Here is a 15,622-nt window from a genome sequence, read left to right as displayed (position 1 = left end):
TGTATTGCTGCAATGTTGTTGTTGTATTTTATCGTTTTTAAAGCAGAACTCCTTATTGATGCAATTAAATTGTATCCCTGGCTCAGCACACAGGCCTACATTCATTGTTTTGAGGGGGCAGGAGCCCCGTGAGGCAGTGCACTGATGAGAGATGGATAAACAGTTTGATTTGCTGCTTTTGCCCCCAGGCACAGTGTTCTAGAGAGATGAGCAAGAGACGGAAGAGAAAGCATAAAAACGGGGTGGGATGGGAGAAGGCAAAGCAGAGGGGGAGACGAGAGGATAAGCAAACCTGTTGGGGGAGGGATGAAGGGATAGAGGTGCAGGATAAACATGCAAACAAAAAGAGGCGACAAATCACTCCTGTTGTTTGTGTGTGCATGTTTGTGTGAACGCAGGCAAGGCTTTTTTCTCTGACTCCTGCATTGTCTGTTTCCCCTCTCTGTCAGTTCTTCTTTCTTCGACACGGCCCTTATCTATCTGCCTATCTCCCTTTCACCGTCTACCTCCCGCTCCATCGCACCACCAGTACCGCTCCGTCTCCTACCTGCCTCACGGTAGCCCCGAGCAAAGAGCAAACCGTAGAACATAGAGAAGAGTACACACACTCATACAAACCACACATGTGCATACAAACAAGAAAACTCGATTGTAGTAGAGATGCAGGCTAGTGCAGCCCATGGTTTGGTTTTTGGCACAAACACACAAACTTACAAAATGATTGCTGTTTTAGCGAGCAGACTGAGATTGGTTGTTGTGGGTTTGGTAAAGCATGCTCCCACACACACACACACAAACACACACACACACTAACACACACACACACACTCTCTCTCTCTCTAGCTGAGGGAGGTAGAGGAGGGTTCAGTCATCCATGTAGAGTCATTGTTAGTAAAGATGCGGAACCTCCAGACTTAACCAGCCGTAACAGCAGTGTGACGGGTTCTTTGTCTACGCCAATTACTGAACAAAAACAGCAGCGCAGTCACAGAGAGACTAACACAACCCATGGCCTTTTGCATCCAAACACACGCACACACGCACAGATATCTATGTGTTGTATTTTTATGGAACACGCTTGCAGAGCAAATGTAACACACATTCAAACGCAAAATCATGGGCGCACACAAAACTCAGAAGCATCTCAAGTGGTGCAATAAACCATATTCGGACACCCACAGCTGTGCCCTAACACAAACATTCTCTAAGTGCTCACAAACACTTACACCCACTCGTATATTGTATTAACTTCCCTAAAACAGCACAGAGCTCTCACCCCCTCCTCCTTTCTTCTCTCTTGTCTACGTGCTCTCTTCTTCTCTTTCTCTCTCTTACTTTTTTTCCCTCAAAGTTAAAACTCATTAAGTATAATGATATTGGAGACTCAATTTTACATAGCTCACTCATCAACCAAGTGAGATAGCAATAAAGGCGAATGGCTCCACTGAGGCCCTAACGCTGCAAAATAAATGATGCGCCGCAACGGAAATGTAATTAATTTAGAGGCAGTATTGATAGTCCTGCCATACACGGCATTATATTTTTTAATGTGGCTTAACATCTTGATTATTCGGGGGGAAAGGTGGAGGATGAGCGAGCGGAGACGACGCCGCTGATGATGAGAGATGCTTAAAATGTCCTGACGAGTGTTTACTCCCGCCGCCTCACTTTCTCTTAAGCTTTTCATTATGCCGAGACGATATACACCTCTCAGGAAGACGCTCTGACTTTTACAGGGGTGTGAGGGAAAGGGGTGTGAGGAAAATCGGAGCCTGGCACTGCCTGGCAGGCAGGCAAGGGAGAAGGCATGAGTCATACTGTTATTGATTTGTGCCCAAAGTGTTGATATGGTAACTTGTCCTCTGGTAACTTTCTGCGTTATCGGTGACGAGTATCAAGTTGTTGCCAACGTCAGTATCTTGCCCAGACATAGGTTTTGTGCCTTGTCCAAGAAAATACATAGTTCTTAAGATGGCTTCATTAAATATAGATAAAAAGGATATGCAGAACATATATTTAATGATATATATATATATATATATATATATATATATATACATATACTATCTAGAATAATCATTCAAAATCAAATCCTACACTTGAATTTGAATGCTACAACTTTTTTCTATATTTAAAAAAAACATTATGAGTGGCTCCTCAAGTTCTACTTTGCTCCTAACGCTGTCGTCTGTTGTCTTTCTTTTCCAGCCAAGACGGATGAGGTGCTGAGGGCCAAAGTAGCCAAGAGAGAGGAGGAGGCCCGAAAGAAATTAGAAGAAGGTGAGTTATATATGTGTGTGTGTCTGCGCTTGTGTTTCTGTCATCGATCCAACATAGGGAATCTAGTAGTGCTACACTGACAACACAGTCGCAAAGCAAATCAAGCAGAAAAGCATGAACCATAACATTTAACACCAATTGTAGCATTAAAGTTGTTGGCATGATAGCAGCTGAAATATTTCAAGCTAGCTGTGTGTTATGTTTCCTCCTCCATCAAATGGCTGTTGATATTATGATTGAGGAATTGGGGAAGACGGAATACAAAGAAATGTTTTAGGCTGTAACGCACCAACAAACATTCCAAGAACACAGAATAAGCATTTCAGAAAATCTATACGGCACTTCGCTTTCTTAAATCAGTTAATCAATACCCTATCTGCAACGTCAGTGATTTTACACATTGGAAATCTGATATCTTTACATTCACAGATTAACAATTTTATGGAAAAGTTTAACGGTTGATTTTCAATTTGAAGAACATGGACACGGAGATGCTGGTAGTTTTTATTACCACGGCTGTAATCTACATAAACATGCACCGTATATGTGTAAGGCAGAAATATGCTTAGCATTGCAGGTAGTAAATTTATCCTGCCAACATGACCCCCACCCCCTCCAACAACAACTCCACCACCATCATCAAGGGACATGCAGTCACAGGCATACTGCACACACACACACACACACACATGATCTGGATACACATTCAAATAAAGTCATGAGTAATTTGCAGTGGCAGTAATAAATGTCCTCAGATGGAGTAATGACCCTGGTCCCTCCTCTGACCAGAGCATGATACAAATGAGAATATCAAATGTGCTGTCAACTACTGTGCGTGTGTACGTGTGTGTGCATGTGCGTGTGTACGTGTGTGTGCACGTGCATGTGTGTGCTCACGAATGCAGATGATGTGTAGTAGTATAATTTGTTCTAGTTTGGGTGTTTTTATATAGCTGGACTCTCTTTCTCTCGGTCTCCCCTCTTTTTGTGTCATTTTTTGATTTTGTATCGAGCAGGCACGTCAGCCTGACCTTTAAAGTTAGCTGACCTTTTAGCCAAATGAAAGTCCAGCCATCAGAAACTAATTAGCCTCTGCACTTTTGCTTTGGTCTTCCAGTTCCTTCCCTCCTTCACTTCATTGCACCCTGTTTTGTTTTCTCGTTTCTTTCAGCCTCTCTGCTGCTCTAACATTAATAATATACATGTTTCTCTGCCTTACTGCTCAGTCTCTTCCTCCTTTTCCTTTCAGTTTTTTCCCTCCTACTTTCTGTCTTATATACTCGCTTTCCTCCCACCTCCATTTGTCCTCATCAACCGTTTCCACCTCTCTCCTAACCTCTTCTCTGTGTGGAAACATTGCCAAAGTGGTGACTAAGTGCCTCGCTTGGAGCAACAGAGCAAAGCTCCCAGTCAAATAGCTTCTTTTTTAACAAAGTTCACACTTTGGAGGCAGTTGACTCTTTCTCCCCTTTGCTCGAAGCCTCACTCCAGCTGTTTCTTCTGTGTGAAATGAGGTGTTGTGCTTAATTGTTCGGTGGAAGCGCCGCACGCTGGGCGGGCTCTGCCTTCAAGGACGATCATTTTATTCCTTTCCCGACACAGAGATACATGAAGTGAGATCAGAGGGGCTTGACAAAGTGGTCCAGATGACTTGCCCTTACCTCGGTAGTGAGACACGCCAGTGGCACTGTCGCAACTACATACAAGCTACCACACACACACACACAAGCAGAGTCAGCCAGCTCCATCCTCCCAGCACTGCTAAAATGGAGGAGGTGGGCCACTGCTGCTGCTAAACATCAGATCACCAGGAATCTTTTTATTCCCTGCAGGGCCTCTTAGAGGTCAACACAACTAGAAAGTTTACACTTGAACCGTTAAGTCAAGTGAAATGAGAAAACCTTTAAAGAGAACGGAGGGGAAAAGTGAAGAACACTACCACCTACACTCTCCGTTCATAAATAGATTCCCATCCTAGACTGGCAATGTTTTTGAGTTAGTTCAACCCTAATCGAAACCACCGAGATCTGATTCATGTGGATGCTATGATATGCAAGCTATTATTGTTGCGAAATGTGGCTGCATACTGCAGAGCCCTGCAAGAAGAGAGGGATTTTTATCAGCAGGTTCTACTGAGATAGAGAAAGGAGAGGATCAATAACTGGCCCTGTGGTCATCAGTTAACAAAGTAGTCTCCACATTAAAGTAGTATTTGGCTCTCTGGTTAAGGGCAGCCAGATGATGCTAGTGGTTGAAAAAGGAAATGTGATATGAAAGGGTGTGAGAATGAGAGGGGAGGATGATTCCTTTGTCAGTTGCAGGCCTTGTTTAGGCTATTAAAGCTGAGAAATGTTGTTTGCGTGCCCAGGAGGCTTTTAGCTAACCTAGTATGTCCAGCTATAATAAGAAGAACTGACTGCCAGTGTAACACAGTCTGTTTGTGTGCACTATAGTGTCAGCTGGCACTTTACTCAAGGCAAAATATAGGGTCACAGTGTGTGTTTATTCTGTATATAGGTCTGGACAATTTACAGACTATATCAAATTGCCGACATTATATAGCTCTCAACACAATTAACAGGAAAGATAATCAAATCCTCACAGAATCGATTTTCAGAATAGTTTCCAATTAATCTTCTGTTATTACCCTTATTAATCATTCAACCTTTTTAAAGTCAGTTAAATCTGTGTATTTATTTTAATGCAGATTTACATTCATACCAAGTATTATGTTTACTATTTATTTTAGTTACATAATAACTGGTAGTTTTTTCCACAAATGAATATCAGTTACAATACTATTGGATCGGCAGAGCCATTGAGACACAGCCCAAACTGTACATGTACAATAAAGCTGCAGTCAGACATGCACTGAACTCTGGATAATTTTAGATTATCTTGAGTTCAGGGGCTGTATGCGAGAATAGAAATGTTCGAGGAAGTTGCTGCGGGGCCTTTTCTGTAGTTATCCCGCCAGCCCCAGTAAAAACTGTAGATAATGTCTGAATGAGCCCAAGCGAGAAATCAGCATATCCTGAGAATTTACCACTGGGCGAGAGGGAGTGGATGACATTTCTAGCACGCGAAGGATGCAAAACTTAAAAGAACAAAAATACATTTTTCTATAGGAGGCAGATGCGTAGATGAGACCAACAAAGAAGGACAACAAGATCCGAGAGATCACGATTCAGAAAGTTAACCCTGTGGTGCTGCTACGATAAAGCTCTGTAGTGAACGGGGTTAAAATACTTAAAGAGAAACATGGGCTTAAATCCGTGTGTGTTGTATGCTCCATAACTCACATTCTGCTTTATACACTACATACTCTCTAAACAAACACCATACTAAAACGTATTGTGCTGGGCCTCGTTCATGATTCGCTGACAGAATCATTTCTCCATTCATGCAGCCCTTCTCTGACATGCAGGATTATGTAGATATGGATTGGACACTCGTCTATTGCCTGCAGATGGTATTTTAGCCCCGGTGCTGCTGTGTCCCCATTACCTCAAACCACCACCAGATTGGGAGATCATATATTTTAATGAGACGTATAATAGCTCTTTAACCCATATCATTAGGGGGATATATACCTACGGTTTGCTCTTTTGGCAGCTAAACGAAAGAACTGTTTCCCTAATTACGCAGTGTGTAGGACAGGTCACGGGTTGGGTGTGTACCTGTCTGTGTGTGTGTCTGTGTTCAGGAATTATATAACCATTAAATATTCAGCCGCATGCCCCCTCCATCTCACTCTCCCCCCCTCCCTCCCTTCACTTCCTGGACCTAGCATCCATTAACGCCCCATCACAGTTTAACTAGCCCTGTTGTCAATCACCGCAGGTCCTCGGCTGAAACAAAAATGTCTGGATTCGGTTTCTTGACCAAATTGTTCAACATATAGAGGAGTGAGAGGACACATCCTCAACAGCCAAGGAAAATCAATATACGTGAAATATCATTAATGGTGCCTGTGGCTGCACCATCATTTGTCTGAAATAATATTTCTCTTGTTAGGTGTCATTACGTGCTCTGCTGAACGATTTGTCAGTCAGCTAAAATTTCCGCTCAGCGTGCAGCAGTCAGCGTGCAATACCTTTTGTGGGTGTGTGCTTCTGTAATAAATGATGTGATCCCTTTTCTAATTGAAAATAATAACTAATCCAGGGATAACAAGCTCTTGTATAATCCAAAGCCATATCCCTTCAGTTCTGGCCTATCTCGGTTGTAATAAAAGACAGGAAATGAGAGGCAAGTGAGAGTGGTGGCTTGGACATTGACGCTTAATGTAATCTGCCTTGAAATCAAATTATTTGACCTGGAAAGCCTAACAATACAAAACTCCTGCCGGGCTGCTGTTAAATATTTAGCACGTGCCTGTCATGAATACAAATGGTGCGCAAATTAGAATCTACAGGCGCGTGACCCCCATATCACACCCCGGGAGCACAGGGGGGCTGGCTCTGCTTTAAATGTTTTAATTACCGGGGCCATGGTGTGGCATGCCACGCTACCTCGCAGCGCGGCATCTGCACCGCTCCGGCTGCCACTTGAAGGACAAGCGGTGAAATTCATCCGCTGGTAAACACGAGTGATCTGGTGTCCATGATCTCATCACATTAACTAAAACGTGGAGATGCAATAAGGAGAGTGTCTGAGCTATATACCAAGCTATAATTATAGTTCCCAGCATCCTCGCCCAGGGTAGACCATAATACTTATTTTTTTTAAACTGTGTTCTTTCCAGCGGCTATATGATCCACCCTAGGACTCCAGGGAGGCACTGTATTGCTCTTGTGCACTCTGCACTGAAGGAAGATCTGTCTCAGTGATTTTGATGTAAGAAAATCTGGTTTGTATTGATTGCGTATTGATTAGCGGAGTTAGCCCCATCTCCTGTCGTTACTTCAGATAAATGGCCTTATTTGTTGTGTTATTATGTTCAACACAATCATGCCAGGAACAGTCAGAGGAATATTGAACCGACACTTCATTGGCTTCATGGTTTCTATTTGTTCCAGGAATTAAAGCCTCTTTTTCTTTTTTTTTGCAGAGAAAATGTAAAAGCTAGTACAATGACAGTTAATTACACCTTCATTTTTAAGGTCTGTTTCAAACAAAATTCACAGAAGAGCTCGCCACACTTATTTCCAAATTTTTTGTCCTGCCCAAATAATGATTGATTCTGACATGAATAGTGCCACAAATTTGGTCTAGCCACTTCTCTTCTTATTTTCTTCTCTCCCCTCCCTATTCATTCAGCTTTGCGGTTTTCCCCCAACGTTGAAATGATTAGTTATGCGAGGCTTGTAAGCACTGAATCAGAGTTATGGTCCCTGGGGAAATAAATTTGGCAGAAAATCAGTGTGAGAAGATTTAATTATCACAAGGATACCTTTTTTCCTTGCCTTGGCCCACTGAAGCCCAAACTCCTCTCCTCTCTCGCTCATGCTTTGCTCAGCTCCACATGCTACAGCCAAAAAAAACCGTGGCGTGCAACATGGACGCCAGCCCTCTCCCTTGCCTTCCTTCTCCTCCCAATTTGTTTCATTGCACGCTGATAAGCCAAGCAATTACTGCTTTATTGATTTTTCATCACCGCAAATTTAAAGTTGATTTTTTTTTTTTTTTTTTTTTACCCCCCATCTCCCGCTTCCCCCTTTCTCCCTTGGAAATGGCTTGGCAGGGTGATTAGGTGACCTCCTGTCCTAAGCGCTGCCGGTCCCGTGGATCGAGTGGAGGCGAATGCCGAATGCTGCTAACCCCGTGTGACCCTTTGTTGTGCCGGGGTAATGGGATGCTGATGCTGCCTGGTGGGGCTGTCACTGCAGAGGCTATGGGGCCTATAGCTTAATAATTTCTGTAAGGATATCTTTGGAATGACACGTTTGACTCGATCGCAGCTAAGCTGTCTCTGCCATAGGCTAGATTACACCAAAATTGAGCACGCAATTTCAACCTGTGTCCATTCAGGTCAAGTGGACAGATGATTGACAGTCCCCTTTTAGCCTCTGCGATTGGTAATCGTTTCTTGGGTCCCCCTTATCAATTAACCTGCTGCCTTTAGACTGATACGTTCAGCAGCCCTGCGTTGAGTCACCAGGCTGATATATTGTCCTGTCCATTACATTTAGGTTAAGGATAGTCTCAGGCAGATTTGTTGAAAATTTGATAATGAATGGTAAACTCTAACTGAATTAACGTTAGTGCCTATTAATGTTAGTGCGTGTATGTTTTCCATTTACTTTTTGGCTAAATGTTTTTTACAGGTGTTATTTTCTAGATTTTTCCTTAATATGATGATCATTGCAACCATAGTATTGTAGACTTACCAACTGGAGTTTGATGCTGAGGCAGTAGTTTTCCTCACTTTATGTCTGCATCTGATCAGACACAGCGGTTGTGTGTATGCTGTGGTCTAACAGGGTGGTCAGACTGCTGTGATGCGACACGCTCCTCCAACTGGAGCAGGTCAAAGTGCTGGCGTCCTGGGTGGCTCTGACCATGTGGTGGTTTGTCATTAGACATCAGAGGTCACAGAAGAGTCTCCCCTCTTTTTTTTTCTTTTTTTTCCCGTGTGTGACGGTTGTGTTGTTGGAATGCCAAAAATGAGATTGCATTGAAGTCGTTCATTCTTATTTTTTGGGGAGAGCTGCATCGGTGTATTTTGGGATTAAGTGACACTATAAAGTGTCATGCGGGTGATAGTACTTACTTACCATTATTGTATATGTGCCTACAGGAAAAGGAGGTCATATAACAACTGTCTGGAATTCACAAAAGATTTACTAAATCTGCTCATTAGATGTACACCTTCTGCAAAAATTGCTGCCGCTCAACTTTTAAGATTAAGGAGTTTACCAGGTCTGGGCCTAATAATAAGAATATGATTTGTTTTCATCAGTTGTTGCATCATGCTTTAGACACTTGATGCTTGATAAACAGCAAAAATGTGTAACAAATCTGAGGTAATACAATTAAGTGTTATACCTCTTTACTGTGCTTACTCTGTGCATATAGTACACTAATACTTGTGTCCACTCAGTCAGTACAATACACAGACCTGTACGCTCATGGAACCAGCATGCAGTGAGAGCTACTAACCCCCTTGCTCCTCACTCATCAGTACCGCTGAAAGAAATCAAACATAGCAGCACTGACTGGACATTACAGTCACACAAATATTCATGCATTTCCTCCCTGCAATTTAGGCCATGAAGGAAAAATCATTTACACTGAGGAGTTTTTGGATTAACATGCAAATGATAATGTCACCCTTGTTTTGTTACTTTTGGCACGATTTCCTCCAATAAGGCTGAATGCAGTAGAAAAAAGGAGGATAATATATTACTCGCTGCCGAGCTTATTAGTCGACAACTGAGGTCAGAAAAGGGGGAGGGGGTGGTGGGGTGGGGCATTTGCCTTATTAATTACTACTCAGATACACTCACACACATACACACAGACGGCCATGACCTTTACTAATATAGTTGGGAGCAGACCACACAAACAGGAGTCTCCCTTGCTCTCTCTCTCCCCCCCTTTCCTTCAACACACACACACACACACACACAACCACCCTGTCAGGAGCCAGCAGAGTGAAAGAGAGAATCAATTACGACCCAACTAAGGAGAAAGAGTTGGTTTCTTGATGGCTACATGTCAAGAAGACTGTAGGTCACGAGTCTGTCATTGTGTGTGTGTTTGCGCTCTTGCGTTCCTGATGTGTGTGTGCGTGCCTGTTTGTGTGTTGACGTTCAAGTGTTGTGTATGTGAAAATCAAGCCCATTTCCTGGATTCCGATTACATCATTTTCAATTTAAAGACCTTGCTCCAATTAAGTAATTAGTTGCTTGGTGTTTTCTCTAATTACGAAGTTGTTCATAAAAGAGCTGCTGACCAGCCTGCGATCGAAAAATGGAGACCACTGCACTTTTTCTCCTCCACACACACACACACACACACACACACACATATGCGCACAGCGTAGTTCAACTTCAAGTTAATTCTGTCAAACGCTTGTTATTTCTGGTAAAGGGCAGGGCAGGACTCCGTTCTAATCACACTAAAACAGCACTGTGCTTAATAAAGAGCTCCTTGAGTCTGACAGACTCTTTCACAGACAGCCATGCTGTTATCATCCTGTAGGTTACTGAGTTTATTATATGAGAAATGACTTCATGCTGTTTTACACTATCTTTAAAAACTTCTGTCTCCTTTTTTTGTACATGAAAGCTTGTCTTGCATATTCTATGTGTAGAAAGCTCCATAACAAAATGTTATTACTGAACAAGCACTTACCAATAAGTATCTACTAAAAACATCAAAAGGCAAAATCTTATCCTCTTTCCTAGTGACATTGGAGGGGCTTGGTGTTCTTGCAGCATGATGACATGTCCTGAAAGAGTAAGACTGACCCAGTACTTAATTCATAATTTGATAAAAATAGAAGGGAAACAAAACTTAATGCAAAATCAGAAATGCCACAAGCCCCCTTTGGAGCCATCGGACAGAGAAAGTGGCTGTGATCTTGAAGATCTCACCACTCAGCCTGTGAAAGCTTCACTATTTAATGAGATTCTGTGACACTGGCCAGGCCCAGGACATCGGCAAACACTCATACTGCTCTTGTTCTCTTCCTCACACACACAAACACACACATACAGAGAGAAGCACCTGGTTTTAGTTAGTCCTCAGTTAGCACCGCGCAGTCAAGTCTGAGCTAGAGTTTCTGATAAATAGTCGATTTATATGCAGTAAATATACAGTAGATGCACTATTCTCCTGAAAGGTAGACCCCCTGTTTTTTGGAAATGAATGCATTATTTATATCCATGATAAGTACAGTGTCAACAAGGCAACAATAAACATGCCGTCCCCTGATGAATGGTCAACTCTCCATATGAGCCTATTTCAAGTAGATACAGTATGCAAGTGTTTTTTTTTTTAATGTTGCCTGAGGTTGCATGACTACAATTGTATTTAATATCAGTCAGTGTATGTTTGATAGAAGAATCCAACAATTACATTCATCGTCATTTCCTCTAAATACAGTCTGGGAGCTTCAGATACTCTGTGTGATGGATGACAGACTGGGGCCAATCTGCTGTTCCTCACCATGACTTCATTATGGGCCGAGATGGAAAGAGGCTAAACACATGCATTTAATTGTAGTAGCAGGCTTTGTGTGTGTATAGATGAGGAGACCATGCTGCGGAGTAGCTGAACCAGGGTCAGTTGAGGAGAGGAAGTTGAGAGGAGAGATGGAATTGTATGGCAGAAGAGAGAGGAGTGGGGAGTAGGCAGCGACGAGGGGAGATGTGGAAGGAGATAGTACGGCGCGTGGCTGCCATGTCATCCTGTCATTAGCGAGTTGTTTGGGTCTTTAATTCATCATTCAGGCCTTTATTGACTGGAGAGTAAGAGATCGCTATCACTAGGAGACACTCGCAGAGCGTCTGTGTGTGTGTGTCTGTGAATGTGTGTGTGTGACACTCAGCCACCAGCTGCTCTTCATTTCCTGACGCCAAATAGATATCACATAAGATATCACATAAACATATCACGTGCCATATCTGCTAAGGTAAAAAAAAAAATACTAAATACTGCACGGACAATTTATTTGTGATCATACATACAAATCATACGTCATTCTCCACAAGTTGCACAGAACTTAAACTGCAGATCTCCTGGTTAGGGGGAACAGCCGAGCATTAGTATTGTGTGACAGGTCGCTGATGTCAGTGACAGGAGTCGACTGGATGGTGAAGTCCACAGAGAGCAGTTGACACAAAGATAACAAGGTGAGCACCACAGGGGATCACTTGTGTTGTGGTGGAAGGTGCATTGTTAGAAAACATGGGTTTATAGAGACATGTGGCTTTTCTGGAGGGGGGGGTGGGGTAATGTATATAAATGTGTGTGTGTTGTGTGTGTGTGTGTGGGGTAGGGGGGTGGGGATATCTTGTGGGAATGCACATTAGACTGGCTTAGCCACCTGCTCTGTCACCAGACATCTCCCTGCTCCACAAGCGCACTTACAAACATATGCGTACATATACACACTGTCCTCGGGGACACACGCGTGGGACATCTGGCTCCGCCTGTCAGAATTCTCCTTCATTTTGTGTGACCTGTTGACCCAGACTGCCACAGGCGTCAGGCAAGCGTCAGCGTCACATCTCATTGTTTTGCGGTGCTACGATTGGTGGTTTGCTTCCTTACAGACGGCCCACACATAGCGAAAGAGAGAGAGAGCGAGAGAGACAGAGAGATAAAGAGAAAGAGAGAGGGAGGAAACACATGGTAGTTTAGCTTTTCTTGGAGGTTTGGGTGGTTTTGATTGGTCCAGGTGTTTCTCTGCTTCTTCCTGACTCACTTCCTGACTTTCGGGTGGCTGATCTGCCTTTGTCTGCTGTCATTGTCCTCATCTCCCTTTCTCTATGTATCCCTCTCTTTCCTGTCTCCCTTACTCGTTGAGGGCTTATTTCTCAATGCCTAAAGCTGCAGGGTATTAGTTATGCAAATATTGACGTGCTGCTTTGGCCTGCTAGCTATCAATTGAAATCAGCAAATCGATGGGCCTAATAGCTGCTCATTAACCACTTGATGCATTTCCAGGGCTAACATCAGAACCTGTCAGCAGCCCTTAATCAATACAGTCTAAAAGTATTACCTCACCAAGGTCCACACCAGACACCTTTTAAATAATGTAAGTTAGCCATGTGGTTTACTGTTGGAGTGGAGGAGCAGGTCTGACTCGATGGTTCTGGGCTGGAACATCTCTGTCGTATCAACAAAATATGTCATTAGCAGCAGCGTCCCAGCAGACACATCAGGTCTCTTCATTTATTTGTTGTAGTGTAATGGAAATCCTCATCTGCATCACAAAATGTCCCTCAGAGTCGTCCGCCGCCGATAATGAAATCTCATCAGTTTGCTTTTAATAAGTAACCTATTGTTTCATATCGTTATTATTTTTTTTCCGGGGTTTGTTTAGTCCAATTCCCAGGCATGCGTTGGAGCAGCCTGTTGTTTGGGCCTGGAGAATCGTAGTGTGAAGACTTTGATGCAGCCAGGATGCTGCTGCTGAGAACAGGGCCAGACCGGAGCCCCTCTATCGCCCCTAGCAGCACACAGCCCTTGCGAAGCTTAACTCAGCTGTTTGATGCCAAGCTCTGCGAGTGTTTGTGTGTGCATGCGTGTGTGTATTTATCCAGCTAAGGGGTTACATAAACAAGAGCAGCTAGCCTACAGGTAAGACCCACAGGAGACCAGCCAGGAGAGGCAGAGAGAGGATGGGGGTTGGGGGGGGTGGAGTGCCGGTCTATTACCTTGGTTTCCCCAGGTGTTGTCACCACCGCTGGAGCTGGATGTTCACTAATGAAGGACGAGCAGAAAAATGACCAAAGGAGATTGAAAACAAAGTTACTACACACACACACACACACACACACACATACACACACACAGAATTGCTTGTGCTCATACAGTTAAGTTACTGAAGGCAAACATTCATGCATGTGTTTGTGTGCATCCCTGATGTATCTGGGGCTACTGTAAGATGATGGGGAGAATGTGGGCGGATGTATGTGTGTGTGTGTGGGGGGGGGGGGGGGGGGGGGGTTGGAGGCGGAGGCTGGCAGCGGGGCAGTTGGCCGCTGGTGTAGAGAGAGTGCTTGGTGGAGGGGGGTGGGGGGGGTGTACAGCGGAGATAAATCATTAGAGAGCAGGTTATTGGAAATGCAGGGAGATAAAAGAGTGAAGAAGCCAGTAATTGCCTTAAAGATCAGACTACAAAGCATTACTTTGGATTTTACAAGGCCAGCCAGCAACAAAAGAGCAGTAATTTATGAGCTCAGTGTAAAAGAATAGCATAATTACATTAAAAATTAATGCTAATGAGGGCTAAAATGGGGAAGGTGGTTATTATGAAAGTTTGTATTCATCTTCCCCGGGTTGAATGATGGCTAGTGGCTTGATTAATGGCTTAATTTCTATCAATTAGCAGGCAAAAAAAATCTCCACAGAGACGGGCCTAAATTGAGCATTGAATTACACGTCCTTACTGGTGCAGGGAGCCGGGGGGGGGGGGGGGGGGGGGGGGGACACATTATTGAAACCTGGAAAACTGAGCCCATGTGAAAACTCGGCACGGGACAGAAAACTCTGCTCAGTGTTTATACCCATGTTTTCTAAGAAGTGGGATCATTGTTGTGATGTGGATCTGGGTCAGTGGTGTGTTGCTTAAAAAAAAAAAGTTATAAAAAAATACATCTTAAAGACTGTCAAATTGAACAAAACGGATTCAGCATTTTAATTTTAAATGGGAGTCACCTTTGCTCTGACATGATATATGTCCTGTACTCACTGAGCTGAAGTCAAACTATCCCCCATTTATAGAGCTGCACACTTTGCCTCTTCTTTCCTGCTCGTATTTTAATACATTCATTAAATCCCCATTTGCCACATAATTCTAAAACACTGTCAACGATTTGCCAAAATTTGCGAGACCTCAATTAAACAAGCAGTTTGTTTTTCTTTTATTTATTTTTCTCCACACAAGTGCTGCAGTAATTTAGTTGGCACGCTGGTGCACTCAATTACTGGAATTAATCAGCAGCAGCAATATATTCAGCTCGGCTGCTCCTGATTGACAAACAGGAGACCAAAGTCAAGTTTACAAAGACGACACTGCCACAGTCCGCGGCCTGGGCTCGCATGTGTTGTTGAACAGCTCCCTCTTCTGCCGGGGAGGTGCAACAGGCCCTGGTCCTCGAGGCCGAAGGAGATGAGCTGAAATCTGTTTCCATTGGCTGGTTTGATTTTCTCTCCCCGTCTTCTGGTCTTAATCAATGAAGTGGACAAACAGCCATTTAGAGAGAACAATAGCCTATTGATTCCGAGCCACTCATCAGCACCGCTGTCTGTCCAACTAATTTCAGTAATGACATAGCAAGTGACTCCCACACGCGCGCGCCGGTGCGAACATTCAAGGACACAAACGTTCACATTGCTCCGTCAAAATCCATTATTCTTGTTACAGAACAAAAGTTTATTGATTGAGTTTGATCCTGTTTCCTCAATCGTATTAGAGCATCGCAACATCCACACACAAACACCACAGAGACAAAAAATAACCACATTGAGAGCTGTGTATAATTGTCTTAAATTAGTTTCTCTTCCTTTCTGTCTCCCCGTCTCTGTGTCTTCTATCTCAGCTTTCACTTTATCCTCCTCCTCATCGCTGACAGAGAAGCGTTCCTAATGCGGTGACAATTTAGTCGACCTGTTAAATTAATTTGCCAGATAATGTGTCAATATTAAATATCAACTTTGACCT

General features: G+C 43.4%; 1 protein-coding gene across 1 annotated transcript in view; it reads left to right on the top strand.

Moving 5' to 3' along the window:
• Window positions 1-15,622, top strand: part of rsrc1 (arginine/serine-rich coiled-coil 1) — a 114,373-nt gene that overhangs the window by 90,267 nt on the left and 8,484 nt on the right. Inside the window, exon 7 of the mRNA XM_062386557.1 lies at window positions 2,209-2,280. Within this exon, the coding sequence (XP_062242541.1) occupies window positions 2,209-2,280 (72 nt within the window). The remainder of the gene's footprint in view (window positions 1-2,208; window positions 2,281-15,622) is intronic.

This window comes from Platichthys flesus, chromosome 4, assembly GCF_949316205.1.
Source record: "Platichthys flesus chromosome 4, fPlaFle2.1, whole genome shotgun sequence".
Taxonomy (NCBI): Eukaryota; Metazoa; Chordata; class Actinopteri; order Pleuronectiformes; family Pleuronectidae; genus Platichthys; species Platichthys flesus.
The sequence above is the reverse complement of the archived record's forward strand: the minus strand, read 5'-3'. Positions and strand labels throughout refer to the sequence as shown.